Source organism: Oncorhynchus kisutch, linkage group LG13, assembly GCF_002021735.2.
Source record: "Oncorhynchus kisutch isolate 150728-3 linkage group LG13, Okis_V2, whole genome shotgun sequence".
NCBI classification, from domain to species: domain Eukaryota; kingdom Metazoa; phylum Chordata; class Actinopteri; order Salmoniformes; family Salmonidae; genus Oncorhynchus; species Oncorhynchus kisutch.
In genome coordinates this window covers 57223478-57242386 of record NC_034186.2, presented here as the reverse complement: position 1 = coordinate 57242386, position 18909 = coordinate 57223478, and the positions used below count along the sequence as shown (strand labels likewise).

The 18909-nt window shown below is 43.7% G+C and overlaps 1 protein-coding gene across 3 annotated transcripts in view; it reads right to left on the bottom strand.

Annotated features, from left to right (window-relative positions):
• Positions 1–229: 229 nt before the first annotated feature.
• Positions 230–18909, bottom strand: part of LOC109902130 (protein argonaute-3-like) — a 43626-nt gene continuing 24946 nt past the window's right edge. For 2 of the 3 annotated variants that reach the window (XM_031786622.1, XM_031786623.1), the window contains 10 exons: positions 16456–16599; positions 13084–13217; positions 12396–12580; positions 11319–11478; positions 10831–10921; positions 10356–10550; positions 9809–9943; positions 8920–9021; positions 8387–8586; positions 230–6931 (listed from right to left, as the gene is read on the bottom strand). In XM_031786622.1, the coding sequence (XP_031642482.1) occupies positions 6823–6931; positions 8387–8586; positions 8920–9021; positions 9809–9943; positions 10356–10550; positions 10831–10921; positions 11319–11478; positions 12396–12580; positions 13084–13217; positions 16456–16599 (1455 nt within the window). In that variant the 3' untranslated portion in view covers positions 230–6822. The remainder of the gene's footprint in view (positions 6932–8386; positions 8587–8919; positions 9022–9808; positions 9944–10355; positions 10551–10830; positions 10922–11318; positions 11479–12395; positions 12581–13083; positions 13218–16455; positions 16600–18909) is intronic. The other variant, XM_031786624.1, reaches the window with a different exon arrangement.

Below are 18909 nucleotides of genomic sequence, written 5' to 3'. Positions count from 1 at the left end.
AACACAATGACCAAGTGTAATGACATCATAAGGTGCAATGACCTCATAATCATTTAGTAACATTACATCTGCGCTGAACCTACCTTTACTAGAACTGGCTAGTGACTACAGCGGTATAGCCAAATAGCTGGAGTATTTCATTTATACTGCAACATAAACTAAAGCAGGGTGGGTGTGTGTGATCACTTGTGCGTGCGTGGTCTAGAAACACATTTCATAACGCGGAAGGTATGAAAGCAAAGCTTTTTATTGCAAGTATTCGTGAAAGATACACTTCAAAAACTTAAGCAAAGTAACACTAAAAGGCCTAAAGAGAAATACAAAACAAAGACATTTAAAACTAAAATAAAAAGACCTGTTGGTACAACAGAGAGTTTGAAACATACAGAGTAGAGACACACAGAGACAGAGACCGAAACAGAGCCAGAGGCATGGAACTCATGTGGCTACCTTGTTCGTATCATCAAACACCCATTGATTTTAGCAGGTGCCTCAGGACTCAAAATGGTATCACAGCACACAATCCTGACTGACATTCAATTAAAAAGTAATGACACAAACCGACCCCACGTCAAATACAAAATAACCTCAAGATAAGGATGAAACACATAGGAAACCCTTTAAAAAGTCCAGCATCCTTGGCCACTGACTAAAATCGGTCTTCAAACCAGTTTTAACACTGGGAAAACAGCATCCGATAATCTCTCGAGCAAACGGGATTTCAAAACCTTAACATGGACTGCGAATGGACTGAAAGCAAGCAGCGTCTGCTTGCACATCAAAACAGAGAGCTAAATGGAGTCAACGTGTCTTAAAGTATTTGTCTGTGGGTAATAGGTAGGAAAAGCCTATTGAAGTTCTGAACAGGGTTGACAACCCCTTCAAAGCTCCATGCCTCTGACCCTAGAGTGAGGTGGGAACGACTAACAGACAGTGGGCAAACAGAACAGCCTTGATTCGTTACACAGGTACAAGTCTAAGTACAGCACTCAGAACCCTCGGGCGACTGTTCTTACATCCATACACACGTGGGGAAACATACACTTTTGTACGTTGGGGCTCACCAACTACTGTTAGTGGTTTGAAAATAAACACGAGGATGACATTTTGGAGTTGGGCCTTTTTTTGTACTCAACTCAGGCATTCTGTAGTTGTAAATAAAACCCAACAAAGTAAGAACACACTTAAGACGGAGGCTTGCATTTGAGTGGAATGGGACTTTAGTCTCTACTCCTTACTGTGTAAAAGTCTCTGGCACAAGGAAAAAAAAAACTCCACAGAGGAGACATGAAAGCACAGAAGCCACACCTAACCATACATCCTCTGCCTTAGCATTATCCCTCCCTCCCTCCTTTTCCCCTCTATTCTCACCCACCTGTACTCCACCAGGCCAGGGGAGTTTACATGGCTAACACATTAGCAGCTCTGGATGAGGAAGTCAGTTTTTACAAGGCTCAGCCCAGTCCGTGTGGTTCAGTGAAGGTTCCCTACCCCTACAGAGATGAGATGCAACATGTGGGGGTGGTGGGTGGGATCAACAAGATGGGAGGAGAGAACCGGAGAGGAGAGAGGGACTAGAGAGTACAAGAAGGTGATGAGGACATATGAGAAGGCCTCTTCCCCCAAACAGAAAGCTAAAAGCAGGGGTCTACATAAGTAATATCTCATTTAAAAACAGATGCCCCTGCACAACTGTGCCCCTCCGTCCGCCCTCCAACACGTTGCTGTGCTTGCGTGTTTGGGGAGGATAAGTCTTCAACATGGAGGGGTTTAAGGCCTCCACCATGCTGCGCGGAGACTCTAGCTAGCTGCTCGTTTATGCACTCAATAAATACAGCAGAAAATATTTTGCAATATATATTTCATATACATATTAAAAAGAACATTTAAATAGGAGGACAAAATTAAATGTTCGGCTCAAGTCAGATAAGTGTTAAGACAAAAAAATAAAATAAACAAGAGAATCTTAGTTATACTTCAGTCTCTAAAACAGTTATGAGAATATCATAATCAGGTATTAATCAAGCATTATACCGTAATAACCAAAGCAATATTTGCAGTTTCTCCTCTCATGTAGTATAACGTATGCAGCATACAAAGGTAAGTGAGGCGCATTGTTTTTTTAATCTCTTGTAAAAAAGATACCACCCCCCCCCCTGGACTGATGGGTACCCCAAATGTCTCATACAGACCCTCTCGGAGTCTTATTCCACACCCAAACTGCCCCAAAACCCTAATGAAAGTGGGCCCGCTATCCTTCCATTAAGGACAAGACAGACACGCGGCAGGGCGAGGCATTGCACTGGGATGAGAATGCCATGGGCCAGACAACTGCCGACATCCTAATATGAATGCCATTACTTCCAACTTCCTTACATTGGAACACTTAAACCGTTGGTGGTTTCAGATTCTTAATGAGAAACCACAAAACGCAGGATGACTCAAAACAGTCATCATCATCAGCGGAGTCACACCTTTAAAATGAACACTTAGTAGCGATAGTAACCGTTTTGTTTGGTGTCGTAATCCTATTCCCAGAGGAGGAAAATCTCCTCAAATCACATAACAAGTCCTCGACACGCCACTGTATATCTGGGAGGCGGGGATTGGAGGAGGTACAAAGACAGAAAACATTGTGGCTGTGTGTCCGAGTGAGAGAGGCAGTCTATAAAGTGCTGTGCTATGTTCGTCATTCGTGGCCCAGGCTGTGTCACACACACACACACACATCGGTTTTAACTATGACCTCGCTTGTCAACGCAAGTTCCACTGTACCAACCAACCGAGTCGATTGGTCCAAACTCAAAATGCACCAATAAGTGAACGCTCAACCACAATCATATACTCTGCCTTTATGCATCTTGGTATGTATAGTGTGTGTACTGTGCATGTGTTTCTGCATTGCAATGCTTTTGAATTTTTCTTCAAAAATGAGATAAACGTCTTTGCCATTTGACTTTTGTCTTACAGCACCACCATAAAGAAAGGCACTTCCTGTGGACTTCTTCACTCTGCCATAGATTTACCTTCCGCGCCGAAAATAAAGAACCTACACCTCAAAATCCAGTATATCTGTGCGTCACAGGCAATGGAATGAACACACATAGCTACTTTTCCATAGAGTATAGCAATCTCTGGGTTGATGTTTAAGACCTAGAAGGCCTTGCTCATAAATATCTATAAACTAAGCAAAAAAAAATTAACAAAAAACTGATGAACACAAACGAACATCTGAAAAACGTTACTGTTGACGGTTTAGCGAGTTGAAAAGTAAAAAAGGTGTTAGGCAAACACATCTGCTATATGTAAACATGTGTTCTTTTGCCCAGGAAAATCAGAATGTTCTATACAGTCCTTGACGTTCATCATCATGTCAGCTTGGATGATCACTAGGCTTGTCGCTTTCTAAACCATGTACCGATCCATACACACCACCTCCCTCAAATGGCAGCCCTACTTCTCACTTTACATACACCAGAACCAGCCACATGCACAAAAACCCATCTAACAAAAACACCCTGCTCTTTACCAACCAAGCACACACCAACAAACCGATCCAAGACACCATTGGATCATACATTTACGGAGCAAAGTTAACTTCTTCTGTCCTCTAGTCTTCCATATTTTCTCCACTTAGCTCTCAGGGGAATCAGATGGCAGATCTACAGGCTACGGAATGTAGTCCTCTGGGAATCAAAAGTAAGGAGAAAGTGGAAAAAACTAAATGAGATTATATACTTTGGTCACATTGCAGACTTACCGGAGGCCTTAAGGCTTTGTATTTCTGAGCACAAGAAGTGCCCGTGGTTGCGCAAGGAGAGAGGAGAAAAGCAACAACAGTTAAAAAGGCCAAGTCTCGCTCTATAGGGGCCTCATCGCCCACAAGGCTTAAAATAAAACACCGCGGGCCACATTGGTACTCAACGTTTAAGATGACCAGTCCAGGTAACCATCTCATTCTTTAAATCAACTACATCTTTTAAAGTGGGTCTACAACACTTTGACAAGCCCCGGTTTCTCCCGCTCTCCCCTGTTCTACAGGCATCAACTCCCACCTGAGAAAGACGATCAGGCAGGATCAGAACAATTATGCTCTAAAAAAAAAAAAAAAACGAAGGCCAATGATTTTCATTTGTATTCTTTGACAACAGGGAGGAGCTGTCAACAGCTGCCAAGAGTGACAGAAATAGAAGCACCTCTTACTTATAGAAGTCCACCGCATCCCGATCCATAACAGTATAACAACCCAGACACACGTTACATGTCGAAATAGAGCCACCGCACGCACGCCAAAATACACAAATAACAGTATACATTGCCACAGGACACGAGTCAACAGTTGACTCAAAACTCTAGCCACATTTTATTACCCTTCACGTTTAATGATGAATAACTATATAACTACATAGGTTAGATTTTTTGTTAACAAAAATAAGTGGTGTGTGCATTACAATAATGTGAAATGTACATATATACACTTCTTCCAATCTGGCTTTTGAAAAAGGCTTTTTGGACACTAGTGAAGATCATGAAGGCTCAAACTCATTGGCTTCCAGCCAGGGGGAGGCTAGAGTTGGGAAGGCAGTCAAACGTGACTATAGGGGGGGGGGGGGACACACACACACACAGGATCCTACCATTGGACCATACTACCGTTCACCTATTGGGGCAGTCCTTGCCTTGAGAACTGTCTCCTTGTATCATTGTACCGTCAAAAACAAGAGATTCTCAAATGGCAACCGTTTCCACTAACAGTTAGGACGAGAAATCCCTAAAGTTCCCCACATAACACAGACCCTCTCGTCTACTTCATTGGGAGGTTTACTACGGTACATAGCACCAGAGGCATGTGTTTGGTCCAAAACACACTTATTTTAGTGCAGATAATTGTCTCTTTTGAACACCACTAGGCATGCCTCATGTCACAGAGCACGTAGGAGCTAAGCAGCGACCACACAAGTCACTCACTCAGTCTCCTGGACTTCCAAGAGTCATCGAATTGTTGACTCTAGAAGGCAGCTAGCTACTATTGGTTTGGATGGTCAGTTATATGGGAAATTGAATTTGTCTTAGCGGCTTAGCTCTCCTGCTGCTCATGACTGAGGTATGCCTCGATTCTTAGTCACCTTGAGTACATGCAGATATAGCAGCTAGATCCGTGTCTGATGAGGATAGAGGCAGAGTGCAGCACGACTTGATCTGCTAGAATACCGCTGCTATTAGGCAAAGATGATTGGAGAAACTCACACACACACACACATTATATATTTTCTACCGCAAGGATTTCAATGAGATGCAACTTCTGTAAAAAATGAGGCAAAATGTAGCTTGAAGTCAACTTTCTCCAGCTAAACCTTGCCCTTTAACTTCCTTGCTCGAATACATTTTGAAAGCTAGGACCGCCACGTCATAATCCATCCATACAACCAGCCATTTAACAGTTCATTTCCAAAACCAGGCACTTGATTTTCTAACCCATAACACACTCATTGGCATAACCCTTCAACCTATGAACCCCGATACTCCCTTCATAAAGAGGAGCAACGGGGTAAGTGCCAATTGTGTGGCTCAAAAACATTCTCTTACTATCCGAGAGCTCTCGTAAGAGATCTGGGTTCTAGTACATTCTCCTAAACTCACCGCTGCAGACTTCCAGACATTCAAGTCGTATCCTCTAGAAGACGCTTCCTCCCCTCAGCTAAAACCTTATTGCACTAGAGGAAAGCAACATGATCTGTCATTCAATGTAGGATCTTCCACAACAAAACTCAAATCCAAGAGAGCAGATAGAATGAAAGAATGCAGAAATAAATGCTCTTCTCATTAAATTACTATATCTTGAGCGTACTAATAAATACTGGAAAGAATGGTAAAAAAAACAAGCATCTTAAATATCAAACATGATGTACAGGAAAGAAAATTCCAAACAGGGTCACATTGCAATGTTGCTGTGACAGCACATTAGATCGATGTCATAGGGGACTGACCTCGGGTTTGATATCATTGTATTACCCTCTACGGATGTGTGCCACTGTATACGCACATCACTTACTGGGTCAAGTCAAATGATAACGAGTAAGAAATCATTTGATTAGCATCATAGCTTATTCCCCAGAGAGGATGGGACTTATGAAGAGAGCATTTACACCGTTCAGACTCCAGGTGGCACTGTGCTCAAAATAAAAGCTTGTGTTCGTCTCCTAGTACACAGTGTCCATTGACACGCTCACACTTTTGATAAGTCACCATTGGCAAAAAAATAAAAAAGGAGGAAAATAAGTGGCAAGCTAGTGCGCCGTGATAGTTCTGCACAGATCGAGATCCACCCTTCAAACACCTCATCCTTTCCTTCTTCTCTCCTCAACCTTTGATAAAGAAAAGTCAAAACATAACTAACAAATGAAAAAAGGGCAGAAAGTGCTGCCGTTAAACTGAGTTGAGGTAAAAGGCATGATGACGAAAGGGAACGAACTCTGCAACGTCGCCCATACACATCCGGAATCAAAACCACAGATCTCTTTCATGACCGGAGAAAAGGAGGGAGGGTCTGGAGGAGGTGGGGGCGGAGTTAGGGTGCCCAGGAAAAGCAGGGGGCTGGGTTAATATTGCATAATAGTGCAAAGTTCTTCCTCTCTTGTTTTAAAGCAGCGTCTGTCTGCATCCTCAGTCCATTGCGGGGGGCTTCCCCCACCACCCCTCTTCCCTCTACACAGTGTCAGGTCCGGATTGACTGGTTGTGGGGGGCTGCAACCCTCCTTGACTGGCAGGCAGGGGTGTGGGGGTGTGTGTTTTAAGTGCGGTGATGGTGGTGTGGGGTGGTGCTCAGGCAAAGTACATGGTCCTCAGCGTGTCGTGGTGAATCTGCACCGCCTTGGCCAGAGCCTGGGGGTCCCGACCGTTACTCTGACCAGAGACATGGCTGCCCTCCGCACTGGGAGAAGAGAAGACATTCATCAGGACAGAGACATACATGAATGGATCAACTATGACACACACTTATTTGTAGCTACATTTTTTTATTTACAGAGAAAGCTAGCTGTCTGGGTCAGTATAATATCTAGCGCTGCTTTCTGGGGCAGTATAATATCTAGCGCTGCTTTCTGGGGTCAGTATAATATCTAGCGCTGCTTTCTGGGGTCAGTATAATATCTAGCGCTGCTTTCTGGGGTCAGTATAATATCTAGCGCTGCTGTCTGGGGTCAGTATAATATCTAGCGCTGCTGTCTGGGGTCAGTATAATATCTAGCGCTGCTTTCTGGGGCAGTATAATATCTAGCGCTGCTGTCTGGGGTCAGTATAATATCTAGCGCTGCTTTCTGGGTCAGTATAATATCTAGCGCTGCTTTCTGGGGTCAGTATAATATCTAGCGCTGCTTTCTGGGGTCAGTATAATATCTAGCGCTGCTTTCTGGGGTCAGTATAATATCTAGCGCTGCTGTCTGGGGTCAGTATAATATCTAGCGCTGCTTTCTGGGGTCAGTATAATATCTAGCGCTGCTTTCTGGGGCAGTATAATATCTAGCGCTGCTGTCTGGGTCAGTATAATATCTAGCGCTGCTTTCTGGGGGCAGTATAATATCTTGCGCTGCTTTCTGGGGGCAGTATAATATCTAGCGCTGCTTTCTGGGGGCAGTATAATATCTAGCACTGCTTTCTGGGGGCAGTATAATATCTAGCGCTGCTGTCTGGGGCAGTATAATATCTAGCGCTGCTGTCTGGGGCAGTATAATATCTAGCGCTGCAGTCTGGGGCAGTATAATATCTAGCGCTGCTGTCTGGGGTCAGTATAATATCTTGCGCTGCTTTGGGGTCAGTATAATATCTAGCGCTGCTTTGGAGGCAGTATAATATCTAGCGCTGCTGTCTGGGGCAGTATAATATCTAGCGCTGCTTTGGGGGCAGTATAATATCTAGCGCTGCTTTGGAGGCAGTATAATACCTAGCGCTGCTGTCTGGGGCAGTATAATATCTAGCGCTGCTTTGGGGGCAGTATAATATCTAGCGCTGCTTTGGAGGCAGTATAATACCTAGCGCTGCTTTGGAGGCAGTATAATACCTAGCGCTGCTTTGGAGGCAGTATAATACCTAGCGCTGCTTTGGAGGCAGTATAATACCTAGCGCTGCTTTGGAGGCAGTATAATACCTAGCGCTGCTTTGGAGGCAGTATAATACCTAGCGCTGCTTTGGAGGCAGTATAATACCTAGCGCTGCTTTGGAGGCAGTAGAACAACAACAAAAACTATTGCAATACTGTACATCTCACCCAAAATAGATAGGAAATATGAAACGTAGAGTTGAGCACAACAGAGGCGAAGCATGCAGAAAGACTAAATCAGTCTGTTTTGTGCAGTGAGAGTAACCCCCACCCCCCATCCCTGCCAATCACCTGTCGTGCTCCTTGTCCACCAAATGGTAGCGGGCACGGAAGGCCACCAGGTGGGCGTAGTAGGCTGGCGCGGGGATGGAGACTGAGCGTGTGCAGCGCACGTAGGTGTGGCACAGCTGGTAAGTGAGCAGCTGGAACTCGTCGGCCGTGAAGCAGTTGTCATCCCACAGGACGTGGTAGTGGGAGGGCCGACTGGTGCCCTGGGGACAGCAGACGTTACACATACTACACAGCCTCAATATGGGGATTTAATAGAGATGTGGTATAAAGACTGAAGTAGAAAGACAATGGCTTTCAACTGAAATTCAGGACAATTGGGTTTTTAGAATGAACTATAGGCCTACTTATTTACAAATTTTGTCAAATTTTCTTCACCTTGAAAACCAGAGTATTTGGTAGTTTAGTTTCAGTAAAAAATTGTTTACCTACCAAAAAAACAAAACACTTTAAATTCTAAAAAGCAGGCGTATTGCCTGAGAGTAAAGTGCAGTGAGGCAGCAGGCTAGATGAACAGATGGTGAATGCTCCAGTACCTGTATTCCAGCGTGACTGCAGAGGTAAAAGTCAAACTCGTAGGGGTGTGTAATGTCCGTGTCCACCGTGGTGCCAGCAGGAATGTTTCCACTACGTCCAACCTGAAAGAAAAAAGTTGTCGATTTGGGGTTATTATTAATAAACTGGCAAAAGTTAAAAACGTCCTTCCATCTGTCCTGTTCTTCTTCAACACCAATCTTCACACAAACACACATCCATCCCTTGGACTCATTTAACGACGGCAGAAAGTGAATGAACAAACAGCGGAAGGGAGGTGTAGAATGTTTAAATGTTTTATTTAACTAGGCAAGTCAGTTAAGAACAAATACTTATTTACAACGACGCCGGGACAATTGTGAGCCGCCCAATATCCACAGTTCTGAATGACGTAATCTACAAATGACCAGAATAATGACAAAATGGATTTCTCCCCGTCTGTAAAAGTGCATTTCACTTGTAAACAAGGTGATAAACGCCAAAAAGCCCTGCTCTCCCAGGCCTCGAGTGGCACTCCAGGTCCATCAATTCACATCAGGCCTAATGCTATAATGGAATATAATTACCAAGAGAGCAGGCCCATTGACAACAGGGTAATTGGATAATTAGGACAACCATTTAGAGCGCTTAATAAACTAGGGGGTAATAAAGAACACGGTCCAACTCAAAACACACAGCCCCCCCCCCTCCTCCTAATCTATAAAAGGGCTTTTCACACTGCTGTGCCAAACAGAGTTGAACCAAGCTGTAATGAGCTGGCCTAAGAAAATGTAAGAGCCAGCACAGTTTGGGTGGGTGTCGGCCCTATAGTGTGACTCAGGCATGAGTATCATGTCAGAATGACCGTAAGGTAGCTGGGAGGGTGGCCGGAAGTCAAGTGGGCCCGCTCACCCTTTCGTTGCGATCAGCACAGAAGAGGCGGGTGTGGTGGCGTTTCTGGACCACGATGTAGGTGATGCCGGGCTGGTACTCCTTCTCTAGGCCAATGCAGGCCTCGCGGATGGCCAGCAGCTCGTAGTACAGCACCTGGGGTGGGCAGAGGGATAAAACGGGGTTAAAACATCCATTACTGATGATATGCCTTTGGATGTCCACCATCTCGGCTCTGAGCAGTTGTTCTAGATCGCACCAGTTGAGGTAGATGATACAGGCCTCGACATTGCACCCTTTTGCCACCGTCTGACAATGTGACGGGGAAATAAGCATTGTCATGTTTTGGTCACAGTCATGCATGTTATTCTAATGTCCTCTTAGAGGATCTTCAATATGTGCATCAATGGTTTACTTAAACAGATAGGTAGATGCCCTAACTTCATCAGTTTAATTAAAGAGGGACAACATTTGACTTGCAACCTTTGACCCTCTAGTTTCTGAAGTTCTGGAGGCGGAGAGCGACTTACATTTTTCCCCCCAGGATAGTCACTTGGCCTTTGCTCACCTGTCTGAACTGGCCCTCTGACACTCCGTCCCTGTAGAAGATGATCCTGGTGGGCTTGTAGCGGGTCGACTTGTAGAACTGGATCAGCAGTTCTCGGACCATAGAGGCCAGATCCTGGATCACCTCCTGCCTGGGCCTCTGGACCCGGACTGTGGCACAGTACCTGCTGGGGTGGGCGTCCATACTGCCGACCACCTGGAGATGTATAGAGAGAAACAGGGTGGGAGAGAGAGAGTGTGTGTGTGTGTGAGAGACAAACACCAGCGCTGAGCAAATTGAATAGCTCTGCACAAACATTATGAACTTGAATGCATTGGCAATACAGTATAGACCAGGCCACAGAAGTCTCAAACATGCGGTTATCTTAGTAAAATGTAGCCCATGGTTGGAATAGTAAAAAATATATAAATGTGGCCCCTGGGCTAAATGAGTTCAAGACCCCTGGTATAGGCCAATAGGAGTTAAGTGAACTCACTGCAGCGATGGAGGGCTTCTTCCCATCTCCAGCAGGGGGGTGTGTAACGTCCGCCCCCAGGAAGATGATTGGCTGCTGGAATACTGAGGGTCTGGGTGGAGGAAGAGGGAAGGACCAGTGAGGACAGAGTTCAAACAAAGGTTCTCTAAAATGATTAAAGGGTTTAGATTTTACACTATGCACATTATGTCAATCATAAATTGGAGGACACTTGATTGGGAGATTGCTATTGATGTCATTTGTGTACAAAAAAAAAAAAAAAACATTCTCTTCCATACGGCATTTGAAACAGATATGGACTATTGTAGTAAGTTCTAAGGCCTAACAAAGTAAATTTACTGTTTAAACAGATGCCCCACTTCACGTCTCAAAACAAAGTGGTGCACACTTCTAATGGAAGATAAATGACTAAATGTGCTTTCAGCTGATTAAAAATATTTTTATGGTCATTCCAGTACTTCTATCCTCCAGCCACGGTGGCCTCGTACCGTTGGTGAGGCACCAGGATATTGTTGATTCCCCCCAGCTTGACATTGATCTTGAGGCAGAGGTTGGAGAGGGTCTGGGGGGACGTCTTCACCACGTTCTTCACCTGGACACACTGAGTGGCCATTCCTAGGAGAGTGTCTCCCACCCTCTTCACCTCCGCTACACAGGACCAGTAACAGACAGTGATCAATCAATCTCTGTGCAATTAACAGTCAGTCAGATTAGGGAAGTAAAGAGTAAGGTACCACCTATGCTTTAAAGGGAAGGTATTGATAGATAACAGAGTTTGTCTGGTAACACACATCCCTTATTAAAGCTGCTACAGCAACACAAGCATTTCAAAGAAAAGCAGATGCTTTGGTAGAACTATTATATAGATACAGAAAATGTTAGACAATTAATCAGCATGGATAAGGTGACTGTAAATTTCGGTGTTCCTCAAGGCTCCATTTAGGACCAGTGCTAGCCTCTAAACTGGCCTCCTGTTAAGGCTCGGGCTGATTAAGGTTTTACTGCTAACCTACAAAGCATTACATGGGCTTGCTACTACCCATCTTTCCGATTTGGTCCTGCCGTACAGACCTACACATATGCTGCGGTCACAAGACGCAAGCCTCCTTACTGTCCCTATAATTTCTAAGCAAACAGCTGGAGGCAGGGTTTTCTCCTATAGAGTTCCATTTTCATGGAATGGTCTGTCTATCCATGTGAGAGATGCAGACTCGGTCTCAACCTTTAAGTCTTTATTGAAGACTCATCTCTTCAGTAGGTCCTATGATTGAGTGTAGTCTGGCCCAGGAGTGTGAAGGTGAACACAAAGAGTCTCCCTCGGCTCAGCCAGAAGAGGACTGGCCACCCCTCACAGCCTGGTTCCTCTAGGTTCCTTCCTAGGTTCAAGCCTTTCTAGGGAGTTTTTCCTAGCCACCGTGCTTCTACACCTGCGCTGTTTGGGCTATTAGGCTGGGTTTCTGTTCAGCACTTTGTGACATCAGCTGATGTAAGAAGGGCTTTATGAATAAATTTGATTGATACCAATGAATATCATGTGAATATTTATGTCTATGGGTGCCGCCTACCGTAGACGGGGGTCTTTCCTGGCAGGATGACGATGATGAGCTGCAATCCAGAGTAGGTGTTCTTCAGGTGCCTGAACATGGGCTCCACACTGTCGGCTCCCTGGGCGTATTTACAGAAACACGGCTGGCCCTGGATGGGCATCCCAGCATCCTTGGAGATCTTACGCAGCTGGTCTGTGAAACCCCTATAAGAGGTGGGTAATGGATGGAGGAATTAGGGAGGGAAAGAGGAATGAAGAGACAGTAATGGAGAAATGAGGGAGGGAGAGTAGGGAAAAAGGAAGGTTGTAAAGACCAAATATAATCTGGTTGGTTAGGGAGTGGTTTAGTAATGTCATCCTTGAGAGTTGCTGTGTAAATTCTAACAAGGTTGTATCGGAGGCGTGGAGGACAAACTAATTACACAAGGATCACTTTCTTATCTGGAAGGCCATCTCCAACACATCCGTAACAGGGAGGGATTCCTTTCCATATATCCCTGTGGCTATGTGAGAAGCTGCTTAATGAAGGGTTGTTTATTAGGCACCAAATGGAAGAAAATGTACTGAAACAGGGTAGGACTACCTGGACCAATAAGAAACGCTCATTTGTTTTCCGTTGAACATTTTGCCACGGTGTGCCCTAACGAGCATAACCCAGTTGTACACATAGTAAGTGGGTGAAACAGATAAGACTGGCTGGTTCTTACTTGAGGATCTCCTCACGACACTGCCTCTGTGTGGCGAAACACGCGATGGCCCACATCTTGATCTCTACTCCCGTGTGGAACTGTTTGCCCCTCATGTCCCACACCCCGTGACTTGGGGTGGCCACTGTCCGGTTCTGAAACCACAGTGTAGTACGGTTGATCTGCTGCGTGTACACACACACACACACACACACACACACTTTTGCGCAAACACACACTTGTTTTTCTATCCTTGTGTGGACCTAAAAATGTATTTCCAATAAAAATCCTATTTTCCCTAACCCTAATTGTAAGCAGAAACTTAACCCCTACGTTTAAAATAGCATTTGTCATCATGGGGATGTGGGAAATGTCTCCATGAGGGATCATTTTCCATGTTTTAGTATCCTTGGGGACAGTTGGGGATTTCAGGTCCCCACGAGGATAGAAAAAAATTGCACAGTAACCACATACACCCAATAGAGTAGGACATGCAGACAATTCATGCAGGCACACATGTAGAAATGACACAAAATTGCATGTAGACACCAACACTATGGATACAGAGTCAAATTTAAAACACACGTATAGACTGAAAGACAGGTGCTGTGTTTTAAAATGCCCCCCCCCCCCCCAAGCTGCTTCAAAATGTTCTACGAATATTAGAGCATTTCAACAATGAAAGTGTCAAAAATATACTGCCCCTAACCTTTACATTAAGCCTTTAAGGCAAGGCACCACAGGCTGAAATTACATTTTTGCATCTATTTGAGTCTTTAATATTAGTACTTTCAAAAAGTAAACAGAAATGTCCAAAACTATGTACACATTTTATTTGGTTTGTTTATCATCATAGTAACATCAAAATGTCATGAATTTTAACCACATTCAAAAATTGACATAATTTCAAAGTTCACTACATGTAATTAACTATAAATCATTTAAAAGGCCATTACAAACTGGACAACAGTGCCTTCGGAAAGTAAACCCCTTGACTTTTCCACTTTGTTATGTTACAGCCTTATTCTAAAATTGATATCCTCAACAAATCGACACAATAGACCATAATGACAAAACAGGATTTAGACATTTTGTTAATGTATTAAAAATAACAAAAATACTTTATTTACATCAGTATTCAGCTCCTTTGCGATGAGACTCGACATTGAGCTCAGGTGCATTATGTTTCCATTGATCATCCTTGAGATGTTCCAACAACTTGGAGTCCACCTGTGGTAAATTCAATTGATTGGACATTATTTGGAAAGGCACATACCTGTCTATATCAGGTCCCACAGTTGACAGTGCATGTCAGAGAAAAAAAAACAAGCCATGAGGTCAAAGGAATTGTCTGTAGAGCTCCAAGATAGGATTGTGTTGAGGCACAGATCTGGGGAAGGGTACCAAACCATTTCTGCAGCATTGAAGGTCCTCAAGAACACAGTGGCCTCCATTTTTTAAATGGAAGATGTTCAGAACCACCAAGACTCTTCCTAGAGCTGGCCACCCGGCCAAACTGAGCAATCAGGGGAGAAAGGCCTTGGTCAGGGAGGTGACCAAGAACTTGATGGTCACTCTGACAGAGCTCCAGAGTTCCTCTGTGGAGATGGGAGAACCATCCAGAAAGACAACCATCTCTACAGCATTCCACCAAATCAGGCCTTTATGGAGTGGCCAGACAGAAGCCACTCAGTAAAAGGCACATGACAGCCCGCTTGGAGTTTGCCAAAAGGCACCTAGAGACTCTCAGACCATGATAAACAAGATTATCTGGTCTGATGAAACCAAGATTGAACTCTTTGGACAGAATGCCAAGCATTACGTCTGGAGGAAGCCTGGCAATATCCGTACGGTGAAGGACGGTGGTGGCAGCATCACGCTGTGGGTTTCTTGTTCAGCGGCAGGGACTGCGAGACTAGCCAGGATCGAGGGATAGATGAACGGAGCAAAGTACAAAGAGATCCTTGATGAAAGCACTCGAGCAGGTTCAGGACCTCAGACTGGGGTGACGGCTCACCTTCCAACAGGACAACGACCCTAAGCACACAGCCAAGACTCTGAATGTCCTTGAGTGGCCCAGCCAAAGGCCGACCATGAACCCGATCGAACATCTCTGGAGACCTGAAAATATCTGTGAAGCAACGCTCCCCATCCAACCTGACAGAGCTTGATAGGATCTGCAGTGAAGAACAGGACAAACTCCCCAAACACAGATGTGCCAAGCTTTTAGCGTCATACCCAAGAAGAATTGAGGCTGTAATAACTGCCAAAAGGTGCTTCAACAAGGTACTTAGTAAAGGGTCCGAATACTTATGTAAATGTGATTAAAAAATATATATAAATTAGCAAAAAATTCTAAAAACCTGTTTTCCTTTTGTCACTATGGGGTAGTGTGTGTAGATTGTTTTTCCTCAAACAAATTAATACATTTTAGAATAAGGCTATAATGTACAAAAATTCAAGGGGTCTGAACACTTTCCGAAGGCACTGTATATGTAGTAACTTCATTTGAAGAGATCGTGATTAGGTCTCAATAGGTGTTTTGCGATCGGTAAGGTAAATTCATTGTACTTCACTTTAATGGCCATTTGTTTCCTGAAAGTCAGACTCTTCCAACACTCCAACTCTCCCAGCTTCAGAATCATCTACATTCTCCAAATTTAGCCTTCACAAAATTTGTTTATAGTTAAAAATCTGAATTTGACAACATTTTATTTGAAAATATGCACCAAATATGCTGTTTACGTACATGGTTTAGTAACTTACAGACAAGGTAGAAATACAAAAACAAGTCAGGTCCTGGAGTGTCTTAACAAAATGAAACCAGAATGTTTAGGCTGACCTCATCCCCTGTCCAGAAAAACAGATTTATTGGAGTTCTCCTTGGGCAGTCCTAATCACTTTAAAATGTTTGAATACAAAACTGGGTCTGGGATTAAGGCTTAACATTTGATTTGACTGTTTCCAGTAAAATCCCACTAAAGTGTCATCTACTCTCACAAATTGCAAAAAGTGAAATTGCAACAAAAAAACAAAAAAAAGGGTGAACACCACAAAAGGAAGCTAAATTGAGTCAAAGCATATTGTCATAACGATCTGTACTACGCATTCTCAATAAAAGCAGAAATGAAAAATTATGTAGCCGTGTTAGCTTTGAGCAAAGACTACTAGTTTATATTAATCCACACAGACAAGCCTGTATTCATAAATTGTCTTAGAGTAGGCGTGCCAATCTAGGATACATCCTAGATCAGCACACCTGCTCCTAGACGATTCACAGAGGGGAAAGACAAACGGATCAAACCAAAGCAAGGGGGTTAGTTCCCTCATATAGCAAGGATAGATAGCGTGTCAAACAAACAGAGTATGGAGCGTGATTTAAAGGAAGGGTACCATAAAGTGCTCTGTGCTCACCCTGCCGCCGTATTGCAGCATGGGGGCGGGCAGCACGCGCCCAGTCACGTGGGCCATCTCGTCGCGCACCTTGAACTGGAACTCCTGCACAAAGGGGTCAGCCTCGTAGTTGGCACTACGCACCTGCAGGGGTCACACACACACACACAGAGACAGAGAAAGGGGCGTTTAGGGTGGTGAGGTAAGTTGGTATCCAGAAGGCAGTGTCATATTCACAACGCACTGAAACAGAAGAAAAAACTAACTACTCCTATTAGAAACACTCAACTTGTCAAAAAATAAAACAGTAATTTGGTACAGAATGCCCTAATGAATATGACGCAGGTTTGAGGAGGTTGATGTTGAGACAACTCACAAGTATGTCGATTGTTTTTAGTTCACATTTCCCCCAGAATTCTGTCACACGCAACACCCTGAAATAACCTTAGACATCTTTAAAACATTGTCAAACTTTGTTTGTCCAATCGTTATGCATATTTCACAGTTATTCCACCCACACTTTAATTCAGTTACTATTCACTGATGGTTCTCTGCATCTAAATTAGAAGTTTACTGTCTCTGGCAGTGTATGATCAGCCAGAGGTATGTTTTAATCCCAGGTGGGAGATCGGAAGTCTGTTTAATAAGGTGGCCGAAGCAGAGCCTGAATTAAATGCCATCTATTGGAGTCGAATGGCTGAGGTGTTAGCCTCTCTCATCCTCCAGAAAACACCATGGCCAGGCAGTGTGCTGTTGACAGCTAGCCAACAATACTATCTTCAAACTAGCCTTTCACTGACCTCAATTAAAACTGACCTGGGCCCGTATTCATTAAGTGTCTCAGAGTAGGATTGCCGATCGATGATCAGTTTAGCCTTTTAGATCATAAAGAACAAGACAGGGGACCTGATCCTAGATTAGCTCCAACTCTTGAGACATTTCGGCAAACCGTACCAATACATCCTCCAAAACACCGGTTGAGGGCATTACCAACATATTAAAATAATGATTGACATTTTCATTCATTTTATTTTGATCAATTTATTCATACAATTTCATCCTTCCACAAGATATAGTCCCGACAAAAATCTATGGTTGCTACCCAACCTGGCTGGTCATTCGTTCTATCGGTTCGGTTTAACGAAACGGCTCAGAGTTGGAGAGCTAATCTAGGATCAGGTCCCCCGTCTTGTTCTTTATGATCTAAAAGGCTTCGTTCTATCGGCCAGCCACCCAGTCGCTAAGTCTTTTTGTTCTAAATCTATGGACACAACCCAGTCGTTTGTTCTAAATGTTCCGTTGCCATGATGGCTGGCAAACATTTTTATCCCTTACTTGCTTGCTAGCTAGCTAGCCAACTTTGGCTAACACAGTCACGTCAAACAGTGTAGCCAAAATACAGTAAACAAGCTGCATTTCCTGTTTTTCTATTGACATTTCCTCATGGACAATACCAGTCAAAAGTTTGGATACACCTACTCATTCAAGGGTTTTTCTTTATTTTTAATATGTTCTACATTGTAGAATAATAGAGAAGACATCAAAACTATGAAATAACACATGTAGTAAACATATGTAGGAATCATGTAGGAACCAAAAAGTGTTCATTCAAAATAGATTTTATATTTGAGATTCGTCAATGTAGCCACCATTTGCCTTGGATGACAATTTCGCACATTATTGGCATTCTCTCAAACAGCTTTATGAGGTAGTCACCTGGAATGCATTTAAAATTGACAGGTGTGCCTTTTAGAAATAATTTGTGGAATTTCTTTCCTTTTTAATGTGTTTGAGCCAATCAGTTGTGACAAGGTAGGGGTGGTATACACAAGATGGTCTTTTACCAAATAGGGCTAAGTCCATATTATGGCAAGAACAGTTCAAATAAGCAAAGAGAAACGACAGTCTGTCATTACTTTAAGACATGAAGGTCAGTCAATCCAGAAAATGCCTGGTCTGATGAGTCCAAATTTGAGATTTTTGGTTCAAACCGCCATGTCTTTGTGAGATGCAGAGTAGGTGAACAGATGATCTCCACATGTGTGGTTACCACCGTGAAGCATGGAGGTGGTGTGATGGTACTTTGCTGGTGACATTGATTTATTTAGAATTCATGGCACACGTAACCAGCATGCATACCACAGCATTCTGAAACGATACACCATCCCATCTGGTTCACGCTTAGTGGGACTATCATTTGTTTTCCAACAGGACAATGACCCAACACACCTCTAGGCTGTGTAACAGCTATTTGACCAAGGAGGAGCGTGATGGAGTGCTGCAACAGATTACCTGGCCTCCACAAATCACACCGACTTCAAAACAATTGAGATGGTTTGGGATAAGTTGGCTGCTTTTCCTTCACTCTGCAGTCCAACAAGTTCTCAGCATATGTGGGAACTCCTTCAAGACTGTTGGAAAAGCATTCCAGGTGACTACCTCATGAAGCTGGTT